Source organism: Pistacia vera, unplaced genomic scaffold, assembly GCF_008641045.1.
Source record: "Pistacia vera cultivar Batoury unplaced genomic scaffold, PisVer_v2 Contig398, whole genome shotgun sequence".
Taxonomy (NCBI): domain Eukaryota; kingdom Viridiplantae; phylum Streptophyta; class Magnoliopsida; order Sapindales; family Anacardiaceae; genus Pistacia; species Pistacia vera.
The window spans coordinates 1,008,566-1,032,925 of record NW_022196221.1 but is presented as its reverse complement, the minus strand read 5'-3'; the positions used below and the strand labels follow the sequence as shown (position 1 = coordinate 1,032,925).

The following is a 24,360-nucleotide window of genomic DNA, read 5'->3' as shown; positions in this document are numbered from 1 at the left end:
ATTTTCTTAAATATTATAAGATTACCAAAGTAATTTTATTTTTCTTACAATTCTATCATTTATTAATAAAATTTTTGGACAATAATACCCCTATTTTAAAATAAATTTACATTAATATACCATTTCAATTTTACCCTTATTTAATTAAGTTTTTAGACAATAATACCCTTATATTTAAAACAAATTACAGACCACCATCGGCAACAGGTCAGCCAACACAAACTGTCGCTAGAGTCCCTGAAAATGACCAAGATTTGCTGGGAGCTTTGGGAGACTTCGAGATGACTGTTAACTACTAGATCCCTGGCCATTAGAAGCCAAATCTAGGCAAGATTTAGCTATTTTTGGCCATCAATATGACAAAAAACAGCCATATCGGAGCCTCGTGATCACGATGAGCTACTCACGACGACTTTCAGAGACTTCCGATGGTGATTTGCTGTGGCGGTGGCAGGGGGTAGGGGTGATTTTGTTATAAATTAAAGTTTTATATAAGTGGGGTGTTTTAGCTAAATCTGAAATATTGAGGGTTAAAAGATTATTCAAAAATTAATAATAAAAATAATATTATATTAATATTTAAAAAGAGGGTAATTTAATAATTTAAATAACATACCCACTAATTTATTCCCCTTAACCAAATATATTAATATAATATACCTATCAATTAGCCAAACATATTTTTCTAAAGATTTTAGTAATCCAACATCCTCTAAACCAAACGCATCTTAATTATAATATTAAATATAATAACAAGATCTATGATGATGGTCACTCCATCGAGGCTGACGCCCGAATTTTGCTGTAATAATCGCACCCTCCTACTCCAATGAAAGAGATGTATAATATAAATAAAAGAATAATAAAACCAACATTGCACTTTCATACAACATCGTTTAATTCAACGATTATTACTCGTCTGGTAGCAAGTTGGCATAGTGTGTGATCCATAAAAACAACAAAATTCTTGTCCAAATAGAGAAGGTGAGAATAGTCAAAGTCAAAATTGAGTGCCAAAAATGAGCATATGCCACCATCAAAGGATCAACATCACTTAGGAAAAGAAAAAAGAATAATATAATTGGACTGTTGTATGTATATATATATATATATATATATAATTGAGAAAAACACCCAGCACAACATGGGATTGAACTCATTTTAAACTCCCAATAAATTGGAACTCCTCAAGTTTGACTTTGTTTTAGTCTATTGTGAGCTTCTTTTTCCGTAGTGTTATGCCTGGAAAAGTAATTGGCGTCAAAATCGAGCATCAACACATAGTTTATTGTATTTATTTGATGAAAGTAAGAACATTCTAGATTATTTAGTATTCAAATAAAGCCCACCCACCCAAGCCATTGCCGGTAGCCGACCACCACCATTAGACGGCAGTCGACAGTAGCTAGAATAGCACATGATAGCTGGATCTGGCTGATCTTGCCGATCCACGACCATTATGGTTGCTTGTGGCGACAGTGGCTTGGGTGAGTGAGGATATTTTTGTTAATTTATAAACGCTTATTATGAAATATAATTGTTTTTAATTGAATACAGTTTGAAAAATATTAGAATAAGATAATAGAAAACAAGTCCCGTCCACTTTTATTTTTAATTGAAAAAATCTTATTTGATTCGGATTGATTTTCAAAGTAATGATCCAAATAAGTAAATGAATGCATATACAGTTTTTTAAATATGAATAGGATAACAGGAAAATGATGAAACAAACAAGGGCTAATAGTTCTTATCGCTAGTAAACTAACAAGCAAGTTCCCAAAATGTAAACAACCCAAGATTTATAAGTTATTTCATCACTCAATTATCAACCAATCTAAAAAAGGGAATTTTTTTTATTTATCCTTTTACATGGTCAATCGAATAAGTACACTAACTCATTAATATTACTGGATCAATTATATTATAAGATGGTTGATACTATCATGTTTCCGAATAAGATTATACTCCCTCCGTTTCCTTTTAATTGTCGTTTTAAGACTTTTTAAAATTTTCAAAATTAAAGTCGTTCTGCTTTTGTCTTGTCTGCGTAAAAGAACTGGAGCAACGTAAAAGAAAAGAAACAGATGAAATAGGTGGGAGAAACAAATAAATAAGACAAAATTATTAAATATATTATTTAAATATGCGGGAAAGTTCCTATTTTCAAAGTCCCTCCCACTGCAAAATCAGGGAAAAAAGTGGTGGAAGAGAGAAATTTTTGTTTTTATTAAAATCTGTGCCACACCTAAAACGTCAATTAAAAGGAATCGGAGGGAGTAATATGTTTACATGCATGTGGGGGAAAACCAAAAGTTGTTAAAAAAGTCCAAAGAGCAGCACCGGCAGGACTTGGAAGTTGTGCACCACCCGTCCGAGAGTGACACACAAACACAAAAACAAAAACCACAATTCAATAGCCATGACATGAGATTAGCATGTGGAATTGGTCAACGTCAATTTTTGAAAACATACGGCACAAGGAATATGGGCTGCTACTTATTTCTATTGTACTGTTTGATTTGAGAGAAATCAATCATTCAAACTTGAATTTTTTGTTCCTTCTATATGATATTGCATTTAATTGGGCGATTATTAATTAATTCATCCAACATTATACAAGTATATCTATATGTCACTTTCTTTCAATTCATCAATTTTTCAAATATATTCAATGGCCGGTTCCAACATCATTTAATATATGTTGGTTTTAAGCAATTTTATATATATACACACACACACAAATAAATAAATATAATTATTTATAATATTCAATAAGCATGAAACTAACAAGAGAATCAATGAAAAAAAAAAGATTGAGGGCAAAAAATGAGGATATGCCACTATCAAAGGATCAACATGACTTAATACTTAGGAAAATAAAAAAATAATGATAAAATTGGGTTGCTGCATAAGGAATAGGTCAGGAATGATAGGTATGAAGGGGAGTGCAGTGCTCTCTCTTCCGTTTCATAAATAGGCTAGGTCAATCAAGTTCACGCTTTAGATTCTTGAATATATATATATATATATATATAGATGGTTGAGAAAAATACCCAACACAACATGGAATTGAACCCATTTTAAACTCCCAATAAATTGAAACTCCTCAAAGTTTGACTTTGTTTTGGTCTATTTAGAGCTTCTTTTTTCATGGTTTATTGTATTTACTTGATAGAAGTAAGAACATTCTAGATTATTTAGTATTCAAATTGCTTTATGACCTTCATTTGGAAGTCTAATTAAGCACTCATTTTAATCTACTAATAGTTCTTGTGGCCTTGACATTGTGATATAAGATTTGGGATTAAATAATTAGCATGATTTGCGACATAAATTGTGGGAATTTTATAACTAACTTAGTTAAGGTGTGCGCAAGTTGGCCGGATACTCTCGAACATTAAAAAAATTTTATAGACTAACTTCATGGAATGATTCCAAAAAGCCTTAATTTGTTAGAAAAAAAAAATTCAAAAACATCGAACATTATAAGGTCATATATATAATAATTTGATAAAATATTTATTAATCATTTTTCAATGGTTTATTATTACTTGTAAATGTTAAAAGACGAAATTTTAATCAAACTTTTTACGCACAAAAAGCTTAGTTTTTATCTTATATGATTTATCACATAAGTAATGTTATTCTGGCCTTAGACTTCCACATTTAAGAAGTTTTGAATGATATAAAACGTAAATGACTTAACATTTGTTCATAATATATAGCGCACTAATATCGGTTTGATGTTATAATCTAACCGTACTTATAACTTAAGGGCATGTTTGGTAGGTTATTTGAAAAAATGTTATTCTGGAAAACTATCTGAATATGATAAGATAAGATTACATCAAATAGGATAGGATTCTGAGAATGTGTTTGGTATAATATCTGAAAATTATATCAGAGTTGGATATAAATTAGAATATTTTTTGAAAACATTTTTTGAAAATATGTAGATTGTTTTTTAATCCCCAATATTTGTTAATTTAGCTAAATACCCCCCCACAATAAAAGTTTATAAATTAATAAAAACACCTCACCCACCCAAGCCATTGCCGACTGCCAGCCACCACCATTGAACGATAGTCAGCAGTCACCGGAATGGCGCACAATGGTTGAATCTAGCCAATCTGCGGCCTCCGATGGTTGCTTGCGACAACAGTGGTTTGGGTGAGTAAGGGTGTTTTCGTTAATTTGTAAATGTTTATTGTGAAATGTAATTGTTTTTAACCGAATAGAGTTTGAAAAATATTAAAATAAGATAATAAAAAACACATCCCACCCACTTTTCATTTTCAATAGAAAAAATCTTATTTGACTCTAATTAATTTTCAAAATAATGATTCAAATAAATAAACAAATACATATTCAGTTTTTTAATATGAATAGGATAACAGAAAAGGATGAAACAAACAGGTGCTTAGTTCTTATCGCCATTAACCTAACAAGCAACTTCCCAAAAATGTTAATAACCCAAGATTTATGAGTTATTTCATCACTCAATTGTCAACCAATTTAAAAAAAAGGGGATTTTTTTATTTCTCCTTTTACGTGGTCAACCGATTAAGTACACTAACTCAGTAATATTACTCGATCAATTATATTAAATGATGGTTGATACTGTCGTGTTTCCGAATAAGATTATAATATTTTTACATGCATGTGGGGGAAACCAAAAGTTGCAAGAAAAAGTCCAAAGAGCAGCACCGGCAGGACTCGGAAGTTGGAAGTATTGCCGGCGGAAGAATGTGCTGGTTTGGTTGGTTCAAGTCACAAACACAAACAAAAAACAAAAACCGCAATTCAATAGCCATGAGATTAGCCTGTGGAATTGGTCAACTTCAATTTTTGAGTAATATGGGCTGCTACTTATTTCTTTTGTACTGTTTGATTTGAGAGAAATCAATCATTCACACTTCAATTTTTTGTTGATAGTTTTTGTTCCTTCTAGATGCCATTGAATTTAATTGGTAACACTATACAAGTACATATTACAAATTTTACGTCCTTTATTTACAAATTTAACACTTATAAGCTGGTATCACATTGTTCTGTAACAAAACCCTTCTACATACGCTTGGGTAATTGCTTAATTTGAAATAGATCTATGATTTTCGGAAATTGTCATAATAATTAATTTTCGGAGAAAATATTGAAAACCCTTTCAACTTTATATATTTGTTTTTGTATTTCAAGTATCATTCAACTAAAATGCTCCACATAATTGACGTAAACTGTTATTCGTTAACAATATAAGATATGTCTTCAACAACATAATTAATATATATGATTAATATTTTAGTACTAATTTAAATAAAAAAAAGGTTAATATTTTTTTTCATAGTAAATATATGATTAAAATATGATGGAATTTTCCTTAGGGAAAAGAAGAATACTATTCATAAAAAAAACCATTCAATTGTTTTAAGATTAAGGCACTATCAATCATCAACCCATGTGATTGACATTTTGAATAGTGAAATTAAATAATGTTTGAAAATCAACATTTTATTCATGTTATATAGTGACAAAATTAATTAATTTATGGACCTACAAGTAAGGGTGGCCATGCTTTATGCTGTTGAAAATTAATTCTATCATATATTAAAAATTTACAAGTCTTACCAATTTTAGAAAAAAAAAAATTCTTATAGAAATAATTTCATGCTTAGAAACCTTTTTATGCCCTTTTATATCTATATGTCACTTTCTTTTAATTCATAATTTTTTCAAATATATTCAACGGCCGGTTCCACCATCATTTAATATATGTTGGTTTTAAGAAATTTTATATATACACACACACACACAAATAAATATAATTATTTATAATATTCAATAAGCATGAAACTAACAAGAGAGTCAATGAAAAAAAAAGATTGAGAGCAAAAAATGAGGATATGCCACTACAAAGGATCAACGTGACTTAATATTTAGGAAAAGAAAAAAAAATGATAAAATTGGGTTGTTGCATAAGGAACATATATATATATATATGAGCTTGTTTTTTCATAGTTTATTGTATTTACTTGAATGAAGTAAGAACATTCTAGATTATTTAGGCTCCGTTTGGTTTATTATTCCGATGATTTTTAGAATAATATTTTGAAAAAAATTAAATTGGGCCGGTATTACGATATAGGATTTGAAAATTAACAAAAACATCCCCTATATTTGTTTATTTACTAAACACCCCTATAATAAAATATTAAGAGTTAACAAAAACATCTCTAACCCATCCTTAAAAACAGACAGCCGGCTACCACCACCCGAGGGTGGTCGGAGTGTTTTTGTAATTTCTAAAAAAAAAGTATTTAGGGGTGTCTAGCTAAATTAACAAATTTAAAAAGTTTAAAAGAAATTGAAAAATATATAATAATATTAACTAAAGTTGTAAAAAAGTGAACTAATGAGTCAAATCTAGTTGTATTAGCATAGACTTTTTGCCTACATAAAAAATGTGTCTTCCCATTTGAGCCTCGTGGTGAATAGTATAATGTTGAGAAAGATTCCCATAAATAATATTAAACTTTATAAATTTCAATTAAAACATTATAAGATGGATAAGATTTTCATGGACATCTTAGTTTTAATAAAAAATAATAGATGAGGCTGACCATGGGCCATGGCATCAGATACTTGACCTAAATTTATATCTACAATTATATTAATTTTTTATTAGTGATTTTATATATAATAATGGTGTCAATTCAAACTTCTTTGAAGGGCCAAAACAAGTAACAACTTGCCAAAAAAAAAAAGCTTTAAAATATGCCCACATGAATCGAATTAGAAGGTATGTCAATTTTATATTATTATTTTTTTTTTTTAGTAAAACATGGACTATTCATATTTAGGTCCATTCTTACAACATGGTGGGACTGCAATTTGCAGATTAAATTCATTGTATTCAAATAGAAGAAAATGAATGTGGAGAAATAATGTTTTATTTGCTTGAATAAAAAAATCCACCGTCTTCATTATAAAATTATTCATTTCAAAATTGTAGCTTCATGTTGCCGCATATGGGAAATTATTCGACTCCAACATGAAAATAATAATTTATTAATAATATTTTTGCATGTGGGTATATACATTTTTTAAATTCGATCAGTTAAACGGGTTTTATTACTTTACAACTATATAAAAATATCAACGTAAAACTTGGAAAGGTTGTAGTTATGATACTATCATGCATTTTACAAGTCTTATGTTTTTATTTTACAAGTTATATATTGATTTATTGATACATGTTATATGCCACAATTTAGAATTATCGAATGCATTGAATATTGTAAACATAATGCAATGTATTATAAATATGATTTTATTATATATTAAAACTGGTTATCCACAATTATCATGATTACAATATGATATGCGAGACAGATTTAAAGTATAAATATGAAACTAGTAATATCAATATTATTATTCGTTTGACGGCATAGTAACATTATTATTTATATTATCAACTTGAGAAAACTGTTAATTTTAAATATATTCATGTTATAGGTGTCAATTCAACTATTATTATTTATTTGATAACAAGTTGACATATTACGATCAATAAAAACAATATTAAAACTCTAATTAATTATTATTATTATTATTATTATTATTTGTGGCTAGGAAAAGGGAAGGTTAGTCAAAGTCAAAGTTGAGAGCAAAAATGAGCATATGTTGCCACTATCAAAGGAGCAGAATGACTTCATACTTAGAAAAGAATGATGAAAGAGAATAAAAAAAAAAAAAAAATGGTATGTTTCATACTATATGCTATTGGGTCAATTATGAAATACTAAGAATGTATAACATTTAAAAGTCACATATTACATGTCACTAATATAACACTATATGCCACTTGAATACATTGAATGTTTTAGACATAATGTTACATATTATAAAATATGATTTTCTTTCTTACACTAGAACTCGTTATTCATAATTACCTTAAGGGGGCATTTGGTTAGAAGTAATAGAAGATTATCGGCGTTATGTCATCTTAGATTACTTGATTACCATATTTGGTTGTTAAGTAATATAAGATTCCAGTAATCTTGCATTACCAATAGTTGTTACTGTTGGTAATATTTGAGGTAATCTGATTACCTCTATTTTCTTAGGTATTATAAGATTACCTCAAGGTAATCTTATTCACATTAATATATCATTTCAATTTTACGCTTGTTTAATTAAGTTTTTAGACAATAATACCCTTATATTTAAAACAAATTACAGACCACCACCACCGTCGGAGTCCCTGAAAATGACCAAGATCTGTTGGGAGGCTCCGGGAGGATTCGATATGGCTGTTAACGACCAGATCCCTGACCATTAGAAGCCAAATCTAGGTGAGATCTAGCCGTTTTTGGCCATCAATATGGCAAGAAATGGCCATATCGGAGCCTCGTGGTCACGGTGAGCTACTCATGGTGATTTTCAGAGACTTCCGACGGTGGTTTGCTTTGGCGGCGGTAGGGGGTACGGGGGTGGGGGTGATTTTGTCATAAATTAAAGTTTTATATAAGCGGGGTGTTTTAGCTAAATTTGAAGTATTGAGGGTTAAAAGAATTATTCAAAAATTAATAATAAAAATAATATTATATTAATATTTAAAAAGAGGGCAATTTAATAATTTAAATAACATACCCACTAATTTATTCCCCCAACCAAACATATTAATGTAACATACTCACCAACTAACCAAACACATTTTCCTAAAAATTCTCAATAATCTTCAAGATAATATAAGATTTAAGTAATCCAATATTCCCTGAACCAAACGTTTCCTAATTATAATATTAAATGTAATACCAAGATGTGTAATGATGGTCGCTCTATCGAGGCTCACGCCCCGAATTTTGCTGTAAAAATCGCACCCTCCTTCTCCAATGAAAGAGATGTATAATATAAATAAAAGAAAAATAAAACCAACATTGCACTTTCATACAACATCGTTTAATTCAACGATTATTACTCGTCTGGTAGCAAGTTGGCATAATGTGTGATCCATAAAAACAACAAAATTCTTGTCCAAATAGGGAAGGTGAGAATAGTCAAAGTCCAAATTGAGAGCCAAAAATGAGCATATGCCACTATCAAAGGACCAACATGACTTAATACTTAGGAAAAGAAAAAAGAATAATATAATTGGATTGTTGCATAAGGAATATATATATATATGGTTGAGAAAAAACACCCAAATACTTCGTTTGGAAGTATTCAAATTGAGCACTAATTTTAGTATTCAAATTGCTCTTTGACCTTCATTTGGAAGTCTAATTGAGCACTCATTTTAATCTACTAATACTTCTTGTGGCTTTGACATTGTGATATAAGATTTGGGATTAAATCATTAGCTTGATTTGCGCCATAAAATGTGGGAATTTTATAACTAACTTAGTTAAGGTGTGCACAAATTGGCCTGGATACCCTCGATCATCAAAAAAAAATTATAGACTAACTTCATGGAATGATTCCAAAAAGCCTTAATTTGTTAGAGAAGAAAAAAAATTCAAAAACATCGAACATTATAAGGTCATATATATAATACTTTCATAAAATATTTATTATTACTGGTAAATATTAAAAGACAAAATTTTAATCAAACATTTTCCGCACGAAAAACTTAGTTTTTATCTTATATGGTTTATCACATAAGTAATGTTATTCTGGCCTCAGACTTCCACATTTAAGAAGTTTTGAATGATATAAAACGTAAATGACTTAATATTTGTTCATCATATATAGCGTACTAATATTGGTTTGATGTTATAATCTAACCTTACTTATAACTTAAGGGCCTGTTTGGTAGGTTATTTGAAAAAATGTTATTCTAAAAAACTATCTGAATATAATAAGATAAGATTAAATCAAATATGATAGAATTCTGATAATATGTTTGGTACAATATCTGAAAATTATATCAGAGTTGGATAAAAATTAGAATATTTTTTTGGTATATTTTTTGAAAACATTTTTTGAAAACATTTAGATTATTTTTAATCTCCTACATTTGTTAATTTAGCTAAATACCCCCTATAATAAAGCCCACCCACCCACCCAAGCTATTGTCGGCAGCTGGTCACCACCATCAGACGGCAGTCAACAGTAGCTAGAATGGCGTATGATATCTGGATCTGGCTAATATTGCCGATCAGCGGCCGCTAGTGGTTGCTTGCGGCGACAGTGGCTTGAGTGAGTGAAGGTATCTTTGTTAATTTATAAACGTTTATTGTGAAATGTAATTGTTTTTAATTGAATAGAGTTTTAAAAATATTAGAATAAGATAATAAGAAACAAGTCTCGCCCACTTTTTATTTTCAATAGAAAAAATCTTATTTGATTCAGATTGATTTTCAAAATAATGATCCAAATAAGTAAATGAATACATATTTAGTTTTTTAATCTGAATAGGATAACAGAAAAATGATTAAAAATGATGAAACAAACAAGGGGTAATAGTTCTTATCGCTAGTAAACTATAACAAGCAAGTTCCCAAAATGTAAATAACCCAAGATTTATAAGTTATTTCATCACTCAAGTATCAACCAATCTAAAAAAAGGGATTTTTTTTTTTTATTTATCCTTTTACATGGTCAATCGATTAAGTACACTAAATCATTAATATTACTGGATCAATTATATTATAAGATGGTTGATATTATCGTGTTTCCGAATATGATTATAATATGTTTTACATGCACGTGGGAGAAAACCAAAAGTTGCAAGAAAAAGTCCAAAGAGCAGCACCGGCAGGACTTGGAAGTTGGAAGTAGTGCCGGCCGAAGAATGTGCACCACCCGTCCGAGTGGTTGGTTTGGTTTGGTTCAACTGACAAACACAAACACAAAAACAAAAACCACAATTCAATATTCATAAAATACCATTCAATAGTTTTAAGATTAAGGCACTATCAATCATCAACCATGTGATTGACATTTTGAATAGTGAAATTAAATAATGTTTGAAGATCAACATTTTATTCATGTTATATAGTGACAAAATTAATTAATTTATGGACCTACAGCTAAGGGAACCATACTTTATGCTGTTGAAAATTAATTCTATCATATGTTAAAAATTTACAAGTCTTACCAATTTTAGAAAAAAAATACTTTTTTGCTTAAAAACATTTTTATGCCTTTTTGTATCTATATGTCACTTTCTTTTAATTCATCATTTTTTCAAAAATATTCAATGGCCGGTTCCAACATCACTTAATATATGTCGGTTTTAAAAAAAAAAAAATTTATATTATATTCAATAAGCATGAAACTAACAAGAGAATCAATGAAAAAAAAAAAAAAGATATTTTTAAGAGTTAAAAAAAAAAATCCCTCAAATATGATATAATAAGAAAAATAACTTTAAAGGTTCCAAAATGACAAAAATTCCGCTTTGGTTATTAAAGTATTAGCAAGTCATTAGAATTTATACTGTTAAAAATTGATCAATATTACCAAATTATTCTCCAATCATTTAATGACAGGGGATTTTTGTTACTTCCAAAATCTGAGGACATTTTGTTATTTTACCCGATCTCAGGGTATCTATAATTAACTATACTTTTAATTTGCACTATCACTTCCATAAAATGTCAATAAATTTACTAGAGAATATTAAACTTCATTGAAAATAAATGGTAAAAGAGTTTGAAAATAATTTACTAAAGTAATATTTTTAAATTGTCAATCAAAATGGTCTTTCATTTATGTCAAAGCATAATCATTATCATCTTCAAAATTCCAAGTTTGGATACAGCAAATTCAAAAAAGCACCACTACAAATAAAATAAAATTTAATTGTCAAAGGTTCCAATATGGAAATTTCAATTAAAACTATTATATTTTATTGAATCTTCAACCTAAAAAATGTTATATATATATATATTTTATTTTTTTGATTTTTTTAATCATAAAGATTGAATACTTGTAAAAGTTGAAAAGGTGAATGGTTGACCACAAGTGGGTTTTTAAACTAATTAGAGAAATTTGAATAGCAGTAGAGCCATTTCAATTCAAACTGCAAACTCAAAAAATAAAATATATAATGTAAAGTCTTTTTATTTCAAACTACTAACGGTTTGATTTGTGGTACAATAATAATTTTAATAAATTTAACGGTGTTTGATATAGTAGTTAAAATATATAGAGAATTGAGAAAACGACCATTTAAAATTGTATTCTAAAATCAGTACAGCTAAAAGCGTTTTCTTATTATTATTATTATTTTTTTTTTTTGTTTTCGAAAATGAAAAATAATATTAAGTTTTATACAAAATAAAAAATCTCTTCTGCAATTAAATAGTACTTCAAAGTAGTGTTTTAATAAACAATCCGAGGTGAAACCCGGCAAAGTGGTCGGGTCCTAAGTTGACTGATTTAATCGGTTTGATTGGCAGGTCAAATCAGTATCAAAATGTTTGAAATATAAAAAAAAAAAACCTACAAATTATTATAAATTCATACAGGTTTTAAATCTTACAAGAACACCTTAAGCACCACCGTTGGCATTGACAAACCAAGGCAAATAGGGGCATGTTTCTGACAAAGACAACACTCCCCATTATCACGAAAACACTCCCCTCAGCCTGCTGACCAAAACCCATCTCACCCGTCCCCCGATTGCCTTGCCAATTGCCAACTTGCTATTACCGCCAATTCAGTTTTACAATTTTCAATCAATTCACTCACCAGAAATCACCTTCGTTGCCACCATTGCACTCACCAACGCTTTCTCTTTAAAACTCTCAACATTTTAGCTTCAAGTATTCGTTGATCATCGTCCCAATTTCTAAAATTTTGGATGAATAGAAAAATTGCTAACCCAACCCAATGAAAGCCCTAGGTTCCAATTCAACCGACCAAGTCGAATCAGGTTTTAAAACATTGCTTCAAAGTATATTGGTATATTGCTTGATTGATTACTCCATTAATATTGGTTTGGAGCTATGGTTAAAATTCTTTATGAAATACAATTATTTTTATTTGATTTTTAAATAAATTTGGTTGTCTTTAAGCTTTATTATATTAAATTTTAGAGGTTGAGAATAGAATTTGATTTAATTAGTGGAATCATATTTGGTTTTTTTTTTTTTTTTTTTTTTCTTTTGTTAATTAAGAGACTAATTTAATTAATAGTTTAATACTACAATATCTCATTCACAAATAGGCAAATATTTAAGCTATAACAATTTCACTACTCATCATTAATACATACATATAATTGAAATTAAGCCAATTTCAATTTGTAAATTAAATGTCAATTAGGATTCCACGACATTCAATTTCATAATACAAGCCATAATGCTATCATAACTATACACAATATACTACTACTATTTCATTATTATTAATAACACTCCTTTAACTTCCACAAGCCATGCACTCTTCACGGTTTGTGAGAGAACAAACCACCTGTGCCATCTTTGTATCATCATCTTCTACCCCCACCTTAGGGTTTTCCTGCATCATCAACAGATTCTAAATCTACAACATGAAATACGTTAAACAGTGAAAATGATAGTGTTATCAATGCGGGATTGTTACCTTGAGCATGGAAGTATCAACGGTGAACTTGATAGCATCGGCTGCAGCACGTGAGCGAAGATAGTACATTCCAGTCTTCAAACCCTTTTGTGCAACAGAGAGGAATAATCAGAATGATTACATAACCGAAATTTGAGGAACAGAAAATAATGAGGGTGTAGAAGTTTATACCCTTGACCACGCATGGAAGTGTAGGGAAGTTAGCTTTGCAAAATTGGGCTGCTCCATATGTATGTTGAGGCTTTGACTCTGGTCTATGTAACAGCCTCGATCAACAGCCATATCAACCAACGTCCTCTGCTTGATCTCCCAAACATTCCTGAATTAAAGGAAGAAAGAATTTATACGTTTTAGTCTGGAGTCGAAATAGAGAAATCCTAGAGTGAGGAGGGCAGAGAAGTTGGGTTAGTACTTGTAAATCACTTTCAGTTCCTCGGGGATTTCTGGAATCTGCTGGACAGAACCGTCATCATATATTATCTGGTTCTTGATAACAGGAGACCAAAGACCCATCTCGGTTAAGTCATGAAGAAGATGTTTGTTCACTACCACAAATTCACCACTGAAAGGAAAGAAACAGTCAGGAAAAAGAAAGAACCAATTTAATGGAAGCAGCATAGAATGAGTTTGTGCCACAAACCTTAGGACTCTGCGACTGTAAATATTGGAAGTATATGGCTCGAAGCACTCATTATTTCCGAGAATCTGGCTTGTGGAGGCAGTCGGCATTGGAGCCACAAGAAGTGAATTTCTCACTCCATTCTTTGATATCATATCCCTAAGAGCTCCCCAGTCCCACCTATCTGAAGGAGTTACACCCCACATGTCAGGTTGGAGAATTCCCTGCACAATTAATTGGCCATTTTAGCAGCTGACAATTTGCACTAGTATTATAGAATCAGGAATTAATATTTCAGCCTAGTACTAGAATGCAGATCAATATTCAAAAAATTCCAGTAGATCTGCATACCTTGCTCACTGGACTACCCTGATATGTTTCATAGGGACCTTCTCTAGCAGCTATCTCACATGATGCTTTCAAAGCATGGTAGTAGATAGTCTCAAAGATGTCCTTGTTTAGTTGTTGCGCCTGAAATTTATATCAAATATGTTGTCAATCCTCAAGCAATCGAAATAAGAAGTTCAGGTAAAGTGGTATATGCAAGAGTTAACTTTACCTCTGGCGACTCAAATGACATTCCAAGCAAGATGAAGGTATCTGCAAGTCCCTGAACTCCAATACCAATGGGTCTATGTCGCATATTAGACCTTTTCGCAGATTCAACAGGGTAGTAATTAACATCAATAATTTTGTTAAGATTTTCAGTAACAACTGCAGTAACCTGTCCCAGAAGAAGAAAGACAGCAAAATCAGACAATCAAGTTTTGGAAATGAAAAACATTTGTCAGTAAAACAAGAACATGCATGTAAAAAGCAGAATTATGCTTAACTAGTCACAAGCATTTTACAAAACTCATACCTCTGCTAATTTTTCGAAGTCAAAGTATCTATTCTTTGAACCTCTGCTCCCAACTAGCTTAGATGGGTGTGACTCAATTGGAACACCCTACAATATTCATTAAAATATAATAATTAACATGAACAAACAAAATCAATACGAAAAGAAAAGCGACCTTGTAAATTCATGCTATCCACCTTTTCTCTGACATATCGTGGTAGAGCAATAGATGCCAGGTTGCACACAGCAGTCTCTGTTGGACTTGTGTACTCAATTATCTCAGTACACAAATTTGAAGATTTTATGGTACCCAGGTTCTGCTGGTTGCTTTTTCTGTTGCAAGTGTCCTGGAAGAAAATCGAATCAGAAAAGGGAATCCATATCATCACAGCAAAATCAAGAACATAAATAAATAGGAAAAAAAAAGGATAGAAATAGAAGAGAAAATTGAATATCTTATGTTACACACCTTAAAAAGCATATAGGGGGTCCCAGTTTCTATCTGGGATGTCAACACCTCACTCCAGAGGCTCCGAGCCTCAACAACTTTCTTTGCCTTCCCCTAAATATATGATAATAGCAAAAAGGCCAATCAGATTTCTGCAGTTAAAGAAACATATTATAAAAACATAAGACTTTGGACAAGAAGGTTGAATTAAAATTACCTCTCTTTCATAGTGGGTGTAAAGTCTCTCGAATTCCGGCCCCCAACAATCTGCTAGTCCTGGAGCCTCATTAGGACAAAATAATGACCATTGCCCATTAGTTTGGACTCTTTCCATAAAGAGATCTGGAACCCAAAGAGCATAAAATAAATCTCGAGCACGGTGCTCTTCCTGCAACAGACGGATAATTGATGTTAACATAACACACTCGGTACAGCATAATGATATAACACTCTTAAAAAAACCTTAAGTGCCAATAACAAATGAGGATATAGCAACCTAATAGCAAGACAACATTGCAAGTGACAGCCAAATTTTGTCACTATACCTTTCCATGGTTTTTCCGAAGCTCGAGAAACTCAAATATATCAGCATGCCATGGCTCCAAGTACACAGCAAAAGCACCTACAGGCATGACAAGTAATATTTTTAAGAAAATAATGTCAAATTTATTATGCAAATAAACAATGATGTGAGGACTTACCCTTTCTCTTGCCACCTCCTTGATCAACATAACGAGCAGTATCATTGAACACCCGCAGCATTGGGACAATACCATTAGATGTCCCATTTGTGCCACGAATATAGCTGCCTGTTGCACGAATATTATGAACTGAGACACCGATACCTCCAGCTGATTTGCTGATAACAGCACACTCCTTCAAAGTATCATATATTCCTTCAATACTATCATCTTTCATGCAAATCAAGAAGCAGCTGCTTAACTGTCAAAAAGCATCAAGGAAACCACATCAATATATGTTTAGCACAGAAATTGTAGGGAAAAGTCTGATTCATCATCTATGTTAATAAAGCATACCTGGGGCCTTGGTGTTCCAGCATTGAAAAGTGTGGGAGACGCATGGGTGAACCATCGTTGAGACATCAAATGGTATGTTTTGAGAACAGAATCAATATCATCTTTGTGAATTCCAACAGCAACCCTCATCAACATATGCTGAGGCCTTTCTACAACCGTCCCTTGGACCTTCAAGAGGTAGGACCTCTCAAGGGTTTTGAAGCCAAAGTAATCATAGTCAAAATCTCGATCATAGATTATCTCACTGTCCAAACGAGCAGCATTCTGCAACAAGAAAGTCAACTCAGTGAGTTTTAATTTTATGCAAACATTGTTCAGAGACAATTTTGAAAGAAACATTAAAAGAAAACAAAATCACAAGATTTCAGCATGGTATAACCAAATGCAGTGCATAATATTCAACAGGCAAAATATGAGTTTATTCTCATCAAAATGCAGTGCATAATTAACATGGTTAAAACATCTATAGAACAATAAACAATTGACAAAAATAAAATAAAATTATACCTGCATGATGATCTCATAAACATCATCAGCAATCAGAGGAGCCTTCAGTCCAGATCTCTCATTGAAATGGTAATACATGTCCTTGATCCTGCAATTACCAATCAACTAATAGGTATAAACAACCGTTTCACTTTAAGTTTAGCACTTCAATCAACAAACTCACTGATTAAGAACAAAAACAAGGAAGCGCTTACGTTTCCGAAAAGGATTTCTTAGTATTCTTGTGTAGATTCGAAACAACAATTCTCGCAGCCAACTGCATCAAACAAATTTTCACGCATAAATGAATCACACGGAAGGAGATCAAAATCAAACCTTTCTATCACCATTTTAAGCAAAGAACTCAACGTTCTAAACAACATCTAAAATTAAATAGACTCCCTCATTAGGAGGTGGAAAAAAACCCTCCAAAATTTTTAAAAAATAATCATAAATCTTCCTTAAAAAGCCTCGAAGACCTTCGTAAAATTCACAAAAGAAAATAATAAACAATATCTATCTCAAAAATAAAACTTAAACCCAGTACCAAACACTACTAATCAAGACCAAACAAACTAATTTAAAACCAAAACCAATTACAAAAACAAAGAAGGAATACTCACGCAAGCGTAATCAGGGTGGTTAGTAGTCATAGCAGCGGCGGTTTCCGCAGCCAACTCATCGAGTTGACTCGTGGTGACGCCCTTGTAGACGCCAGCACAGACCTTCTGGGAGACCAGCACCGGGTCACAGTGGTCGATACTCAGCCCATAACTGAGCTTCTTCAACCTCGCAGTAATCTTATCGAAATGCACCGTCTCTTGCCGCCCATCTCGTTTCACAACGTACATTTTCAGAGAGGAATTTTATCAAACAAGCGGTGGGTAGGTTGAGGAATGTGATAGAGAGGTAGAGAGACGAAGGCTCTTCTTAAATAGGAGAAATGTTTAGAGAGCTTTAAATTTTGAAAAGGGTATTAGGGTTTTGAATTTTATTTTTTTTTGTTTTTTTGTTTTTTGTTTTTTTTGGGTTTTGTTTTGTTTGTAAACGGTGAGTTTGTTTGATTTGGGGGGTTTTTTGATTTTTTTAAGGGATTTGAAATTTTCGCGCCAAATTTGTGGAGGGAGAGGACAGAGGAGCGTGTTTGCGAAGCTTTTTGTGTTTTATTGTGGCGGGTGAGATTTAAGATAGGGTTGGTGCCTTGGTGGTGTGTTCTGGCAGTTGGTGTGATTTTATTTGGGAGTGAGGGGACCACTTTCCTTTGTTTAAAATGATTAATAATGAAAGTAATTTGCAGCGTACTTTATTTTTCGATAATATTATGTCAAAAGATAATAAAACATTAGTTTGGACTCTTTCCATAAAGAGATCTGGAACCCAAAGAGCATAAAATAAATCTCGAGCACGGTGTCTCCTGCATTCCACGACATTCAATTTCATAATACAAGCCATAATGCTATCATAACTATACACAATATACTACTACTATTTCATTATTATTAATAACACTCCTTTAACTTCCACAAGCCATGCACTCTTCACGGTTTGTGAGAGAACAAACCACCTGTGCCATCTTTGTATCATCATCTTCTACCCCCACCTTAGGGTTTTCCTGCATCATCAACAGATTCTAAATCTACAACATGAAATACGTTAAACAGTGAAAATGATAGTGTTATCAATGCGGGATTGTTACCTTGAGCATGGAAGTATCAACGGTGAACTTGATAGCATCGGCTGCAGCACGTGAGCGAAGATAGTACATTCCAGTCTTCAAACCCTTTTGTGCAACAGAGAGGAATAATCAGAATGATTACATAACCGAAATTTGAGGAACAGAAAATAATGAGGGTGTAGAAGTTTATACCCTTGACCACGCATGGAAGTGTAGGGAAGTTAGCTTTGCAAAATTGGGCTGCTCCATATGTATGTTGAGGCTTTGACTCTGGTCTATGTAACAGCCTCGATCAACAGCCATATCAACCAACGTCCTCTGCTTGATCTCCCAAACATTCCTGAATTAAAGGAAGAAAGAATTTATACGTTTTAGTCTGGAGTCGAAATAGAGAAATCCTAGAGTGAGGAGGGCAGAGAAGTTGGGTTAGTACTTGTAAATCACTTTCAGTTCCTCGGGGATTTCTGGAATCTGCTGGACAGAACCGTCATCATATATTATCTGGTTCTTGATAACAGGAGACCAAAGACCCATCTCGGTTAAGTCATGAAGAAGATGTTTGTTCACTACCACAAATTCACCACTGAAAGGAAAGAAACAGTCAGGAAAAAGAAAGAACCAATTTAATGGAAGCAGCATAGAATGAGTTTGTGCCACAAACCTTAGGACTCTGCGACTGTAAATATTGGAAGTATATGGCTCGAAGCACTCATTATTTCCGAGAATCTGGCTTGTGGAGGCAGTCGGCATTGGAGCCACAAGAAGTGAATTTCTCACTCCATTCTTTGATATCATATCCCTAAGAGCTCCCCAGTCCCACCTATCTGAAGGAGTTACACCCCACATGTCAGGTTGGAGAATTCCCTGCACAATTAATTGGCCATTTTAGCAGCTGACAATTTGCACTAGTATTATAGAATCAGGAATTAATATTTCAGCCTAGTACTAGAATGCAGATCAATATTCAAAAAATTCCAGTAGATCTGCATACCTTGCTCACTGGACTACCCTGATATGTTTCATAGGGACCTTCTCTAGCAGCTATCTCACATGATGCTTTCAAAGCATGGTAGTAGATAGTCTCAAAGATGTCCTTGTTTAGTTGTTGCGCCTGAAATTTATATCAAATATGTTGTCAATCCTCAAGCAATCGAAATAAGAAGTTCAGGTAAAGTGGTATATGCAAGAGTTAACTTTACCTCTGGCGACTCAAATGACATTCCAAGCAAGATGAAGGTATCTGCAAGTCCCTGAACTCCAATACCAATGGGTCTATGTCGCATATTAGACCTTTTCGCAGATTCAACAGGGTAGTAATTAACATCAATAATTTTGTTAAGATTTTCAGTAACAACTGCAGTAACCTGTCCCAGAAGAAGAAAGACAGCAAAATCAGACAATCAAGTTTTGGAAATGAAAAACATTTGTCAGTAAAACAAGAACATGCATGTAAAAAGCAGAATTATGCTTAACTAGTCACAAGCATTTTACAAAACTCATACCTCTGCTAATTTTTCGAAGTCAAAGTATCTATTCTTTGAACCTCTGCTCCCAACTAGCTTAGATGGGTGTGACTCAATTGGAACACCCTACAATATTCATTAAAATATAATAATTAACATGAACAAACAAAATCAATACGAAAAGAAAAGCGACCTTGTAAATTCATGCTATCCACCTTTTCTCTGACATATCGTGGTAGAGCAATAGATGCCAGGTTGCACACAGCAGTCTCTGTTGGACTTGTGTACTCAATTATCTCAGTACACAAATTTGAAGATTTTATGGTACCCAGGTTCTGCTGGTTGCTTTTTCTGTTGCAAGTGTCCTGGAAGAAAATCGAATCAGAAAAGGGAATCCATATCATCACAGCAAAATCAAGAACATAAATAAATAGGAAAAAAAAAGGATAGAAATAGAAGAGAAAATTGAATATCTTATGTTACACACCTTAAAAAGCATATAGGGGGTCCCAGTTTCTATCTGGGATGTCAACACCTCACTCCAGAGGCTCCGAGCCTCAACAACTTTCTTTGCCTTCCCCTAAATATATGATAATAGCAAAAAGGCCAATCAGATTTCTGCAGTTAAAGAAACATATTATAAAAACATAAGACTTTGGACAAGAAGGTTGAATTAAAATTACCTCTCTTTCATAGTGGGTGTAAAGTCTCTCGAATTCCGGCCCCCAACAATCTGCTAGTCCTGGAGCCTCATTAGGACAAAATAATGACCATTGCCCATTAGTTTGGACTCTTTCCATAAAGAGATCTGGAACCCAAAGAGCATAAAATAAATCTCGAGCACGGTGCTCTTCCTGCAACAGACGGATAATTGATGTTAACATAACACACTCGGTACAGCATAATGATATAACACTCTTAAAAAAACCTTAAGTGCCAATAACAAATGAGGATATAGCAACCTAATAGCAAGACAACATTGCAAGTGACAGCCAAATTTTGTCACTATACCTTTCCATGGTTTTTCCGAAGCTCGAGAAACTCAAATATATCAGCATGCCATGGCTCCAAGTACACAGCAAAAGCACCTACAGGCATGACAAGTAATATTTTTAAGAAAATAATGTCAAATTTATTATGCAAATAAACAATGATGTGAGGACTTACCCTTTCTCTTGCCACCTCCTTGATCAACATAACGAGCAGTATCATTGAACACCCGCAGCATTGGGACAATACCATTAGATGTCCCATTTGTGCCACGAATATAGCTGCCTGTTGCACGAATATTATGAACTGAGACACCGATACCTCCAGCTGATTTGCTGATAACAGCACACTCCTTCAAAGTATCATATATTCCTTCAATACTATCATCTTTCATGCAAATCAAGAAGCAGCTGCTTAACTGTCAAAAAGCATCAAGGAAACCACATCAATATATGTTTAGCACAGAAATTGTAGGGAAAAGTCTGATTCATCATCTATGTTAATAAAGCATACCTGGGGCCTTGGTGTTCCAGCATTGAAAAGTGTGGGAGACGCATGGGTGAACCATCGTTGAGACATCAAATGGTATGTTTTGAGAACAGAATCAATATCATCTTTGTGAATTCCAACAGCAACCCTCATCAACATATGCTGAGGCCTTTCTACAACCGTCCCTTGGACCTTCAAGAGGTAGGACCTCTCAAGGGTTTTGAAGCCAAAGTAATCATAGTCAAAATCTCGATCATAGATTATCTCACTGTCCAAACGAGCAGCATTCTGCAACAAGAAAGTCAACTCAGTGAGTTTTAATTTTATGCAAACATTGTTCAGAGACAATTTTGAAAGAAACATTAAAAGAAAACAAAATCACAAGATTTCAGCATGGTATAACCAAATGCAGTGCATAATATTCAACAGGCAAAATATGAGTTTATTCTCATCAAAATGCAGTGCATAATTAACATGGTTAAAACATCTATAGAACAATAAACAATTGACAAAAATAAAATAAAATTATACCTGCATGATGATCTCATAAACATCATCAGCAATCAGAGGAGCCTTCAGTCCAGATCTCTCATTGAAATGGTAATACATGTCCTTGATCCTGCAATTACCAATCAACTAATAGGTATAAACAACCGTTTCACTTTAAGTTTAGCACTTCAATCAACAAACTCACTGATTAAGAACAAAAACAAGGAAGCGCTTACGTTTCCGAAAAGGATTTCTTAGTATTCTTGTGTAGATTCGAAACAACAATTCTCGCAGCCAACTGCATCAAACAAATTTTCACGCATAAATGAATCACACGGAAGGAGATCAAAATCAAACCTTTCTATCACCATTTTAAGCAAAGAACTCAACGTTCTAAACAACATCTAAAATTAAATAGACTCCCTCATTAGGAGGTGGAAAAAAACCCTCCAAAATTTTTAAAAAATAATCATAAATCTTCCTTAAAAAGCCTCGAAGACCTTCGTAAAATTCACAAAAGAAAATAATAAACAATATCTATCTCAAAAATAAAACTTAAACCCAGTACCAAACACTACTAATCAAGACCAAACAAACTAATTTAAAACCAAAACCAATTACAAAAACAAAGAAGGAATACTCACGCAAGCGTAATCAGGGTGGTTAGTAGTCATAGCAGCGGCGGTTTCCGCAGCCAACTCATCGAGTTGACTCGTGGTGACGCCCTTGTAGACGCCAGCACAGACCTTCTGGGAGACCAGCACCGGGTCACAGTGGTCGATACTCAGCCCATAACTGAGCTTCTTCAACCTCGCAGTAATCTTATCGAAATGCACCGTCTCTTGCCGCCCATCTCGTTTCACAACGTACATTTTCAGAGAGGAATTTTATCAAACAAGCGGTGGGTAGGTTGAGGAATGTGATAGAGAGGTAGAGAGACGAAGGCTCTTCTTAAATAGGAGAAATGTTTAGAGAGCTTTAAATTTTGAAAAGGGTATTAGGGTTTTGAATTTTATTTTTTTTTGTTTTTTTGTTTTTTGTTTTTTTTGGGTTTTGTTTTGTTTGTAAACGGTGAGTTTGTTTGATTTGGGGGGTTTTTTGATTTTTTTAAGGGATTTGAAATTTTCGCGCCAAATTTGTGGAGGGAGAGGACAGAGGAGCGTGTTTGCGAAGCTTTTTGTGTTTTATTGTGGCGGGTGAGATTTAAGATAGGGTTGGTGCCTTGGTGGTGTGTTCTGGCAGTTGGTGTGATTTTATTTGAGAGTGTGGGGACCACTTTCCTTTATTTAAAATGATTAATAATGAACGTAATTTGTAGCGTATTTTATTTTTCGATAATATTACGTCAAAAGATAATAAAAGAGTTTAGTATGGGTTCTTGAGTTTAAGTCTCCTTAAGTACTAATAAGGGTGTATTTGATTCAGAGAATATTAGATTATTAGAAATATTCGATTACTGGAAAGTTATATTATCTTGAAGATTACTGGAAATCTTTAAGAGAATGTGTTTGGTTAGTTAAAATAAATTGATAGGTATGTTTTATTAATATGTTTGATTGGGAGGAATAAATTGGTAGGTATGCTATTTAAATTACTAAATTGTCCTCTAATTAAATATTATTATTATATTATTTTTTAATATTGATTATTATTTGGATTATTATAACCCTCCTGCATTTAAAAACTTTGCAAAAACAACCTCATAATAAAACTTTGGAAAATCAACAAAGCACCCCCACCAACCCAGCCATTGTCGGCCGCCAGAAACCACCGCCAGCCATTGGCATCCAGCAACCTAATGGCGCACGGAAGGCAAGAAATGGCCTTCGTGAGCCGTGTGGCCATTTTCGACCAGAGATCTAACCGAAAATGGCCAAATCATGACAAATCTGGCCATCAACGACTAGATCTCTGGCCGAAAAAGGCCATATCGATGCACGACGGCCATTTCCGGCCTTCCATGCGTCTTTCTAACGGCCGCGACGGTGGTTGCCAGAGGCATGTGGGTGGGGGTAATGACTTGGGTGGGCTGCAATTTATTTTGAATTTAAGGCTAATTTTGTCCAAAAAATTAATTAATTGAGGTGAAATAGTAAAAGCAATATTCATGTAAATAAATTTAAAAATAAGGGTATTATTGTCCTAAAATTTTATTAATAAGAGATAGAAATGTAACCAAAAAAAATTACTCTAATAATCTTACAATACCTAAGAAAATAAAGGTAATTAAATTACCTCCAATATTACCAACAATAACTACTATTGGTATTTG

The 24,360-nt window shown here is 32.8% G+C and overlaps 2 protein-coding genes across 2 annotated transcripts; both read right to left on the bottom strand.

Moving 5' to 3' along the window:
- Positions 1 to 13,179: 13,179 nt before the first annotated feature.
- On the bottom strand, positions 13,180 to 17,833 carry LOC116141402 (ribonucleoside-diphosphate reductase large subunit). Its single transcript, XM_031426912.1, has 17 exons — positions 17,606 to 17,833; positions 17,198 to 17,259; positions 17,004 to 17,091; positions 16,497 to 16,760; positions 16,161 to 16,401; positions 16,005 to 16,081; positions 15,677 to 15,847; positions 15,481 to 15,573; positions 15,209 to 15,358; positions 15,033 to 15,119; positions 14,730 to 14,894; positions 14,522 to 14,641; positions 14,192 to 14,394; positions 13,964 to 14,113; positions 13,723 to 13,870; positions 13,552 to 13,635; positions 13,180 to 13,467 (listed from the first exon to the last, which is right to left on the bottom strand). Exons 1-17 carry the CDS (start codon positions 17,831 to 17,833, stop codon positions 13,369 to 13,371), a joined length of 2,430 nt encoding a protein of 809 aa, XP_031282772.1. The 3' UTR covers positions 13,180 to 13,368.
- Positions 17,834 to 18,406: 573 nt separating this feature from the next.
- On the bottom strand, positions 18,407 to 22,960 carry LOC116141403 (ribonucleoside-diphosphate reductase large subunit). Its single transcript, XM_031426913.1, has 17 exons — positions 22,733 to 22,960; positions 22,325 to 22,386; positions 22,131 to 22,218; positions 21,624 to 21,887; positions 21,288 to 21,528; positions 21,132 to 21,208; positions 20,804 to 20,974; positions 20,608 to 20,700; positions 20,336 to 20,485; positions 20,160 to 20,246; positions 19,857 to 20,021; positions 19,649 to 19,768; positions 19,319 to 19,521; positions 19,091 to 19,240; positions 18,850 to 18,997; positions 18,679 to 18,762; positions 18,407 to 18,594 (listed from the first exon to the last, which is right to left on the bottom strand). The coding sequence occupies exons 1-17, from the start codon at positions 22,958 to 22,960 to the stop codon at positions 18,496 to 18,498; spliced, it is 2,430 nt and encodes an 809-aa protein (XP_031282773.1). The 3' UTR covers positions 18,407 to 18,495.
- Between the last annotated feature and the right edge of the window lie 1,400 nt (positions 22,961 to 24,360).

Bases quoted from the DNA above. Each gene is read 5' to 3' on its own strand.
- LOC116141403 (XM_031426913.1), bottom strand. From the start codon at position 22,960: ATGTACGTTGTGAAACGAGATGGGCGGCAAGAGACGGTGCATTTCGAT. The intron at 21,209-21,287 runs GTAAGTCCTCAC...TCATGCCTGTAG, and splicing joins AGGAGGTGGCAAGAGAAAGG to GTGCTTTTGCTGTGTACTTG. The intron at 20,486-20,607 runs GTGTGTAACATA...ATTTTCTTCCAG, and splicing joins CCCCCTATATGCTTTTTAAG to GACACTTGCAACAGAAAAAG.
- LOC116141402 (XM_031426912.1), bottom strand. From the start codon at position 17,833: ATGTACGTTGTGAAACGAGATGGGCGGCAAGAGACGGTGCATTTCGAT. The intron at 16,082-16,160 runs GTAAGTCCTCAC...TCATGCCTGTAG, and splicing joins AGGAGGTGGCAAGAGAAAGG to GTGCTTTTGCTGTGTACTTG. The intron at 14,395-14,521 runs GTATGCAGATCT...TTAATTGTGCAG, and splicing joins AGGGTAGTCCAGTGAGCAAG to GGAATTCTCCAACCTGACAT.